Source organism: Trypanosoma equiperdum (assembly GCF_001457755.1).
Source record: "Trypanosoma equiperdum strain OVI genome assembly, contig: ctg_1081, whole genome shotgun sequence".
NCBI lineage: Eukaryota > Euglenozoa > Kinetoplastea > Trypanosomatida > Trypanosomatidae > Trypanosoma > Trypanosoma equiperdum.
In genome coordinates, this window is record NW_027123040.1 from 1,193 (window position 1) to 2,082 (window position 890).

The 890-nt window shown below is 35.1% G+C and overlaps 1 pseudogene across 1 annotated transcript in view; it reads left to right on the forward strand.

Annotated features, from left to right (window-relative positions):
- TEOVI_000554700:pseudogene overlaps window positions 1-611 on the forward strand; it is a 1,408-nt pseudogene extending 797 nt beyond the window's left edge. The window contains 2 exon segments of the mRNA in view: window positions 1-493; window positions 495-611. The exon segment at window positions 1-493 is cut by the window's left edge and continues 797 nt beyond it. Coding sequence covers window positions 1-493; window positions 495-611 — 610 coding nt within the window.
- Window positions 612-890: the final 279 nt, after the last annotated feature.

An 890-nucleotide genomic window follows, 5' to 3' on the forward strand; every position in this document is an offset into this window, starting at 1 on the left:
AAAAGAAACAGTCCTAGGCTGGCGACCAGGAGATACGGAACCTCCAAACCTATAGGCTCAGATGACGGCCGCATACGGCACAGCAAAGAACATGGCACAAACTTACAACAAGGCAATGGCCACGACTAATGTCAAAAACACGGTGGCAAAAAAGCCGCCGGAAAATCCTTTAAGCTCGATCGAAGACATTGGAAAGCTCGTAGCAGTTTTAATATATTACAGGAACGTCAACACAAAAAATTTAAAGGATGAAATAGCACGGTTAAAAGCGGAAGCAGGTAAAGGCACCGATAAAACTCCAGAGAAAATTTGCAACGGCATAGGGGAAAACAAAACCAAGTGCGGCGAAACGGAAGGGTGCCATTTTGTCGATAAAAACGACAAAGGGAAGCAGTGCACCTTGACAAAAGAAGCCGCTAAAAAGGCAGCAAAGGCATCTCAAGAAGAAGAAGGGAAAGATGGGAAAACTGAATTCAATTGCGGAGGGAAAGTAGAAACAAAATGACTGCAAAGCCCCGAATTGTATGTTAGATGGTAAAACTTGAAAAGATACTAGTTTTCTTGTAAATAAGAAATTAGCTTTGATTTTTGCTGCTTTTGTGAGTATGGTTGTACTTTAAATATTCTGAAGGTTGTTTTTCAACTTTATAAAAATTAAGAAATTTTCTATTTTGATAGAATTTTCTAAAATTTAGTAACATTTAATATAATGATTTTCTAACACTTTTTGGTAAACGTGAAAACCAATGAAATTTTAAAATTTTAAAAAATATGTATGATTGTAGCCTATGTGTGTAACGTATTATAGTAAAAAGGATAATATAGTATGAAAATGAGTGTATTCTAATTAGCTTTATTTGATTTATCTTATTTTTCATTGATATTAACTA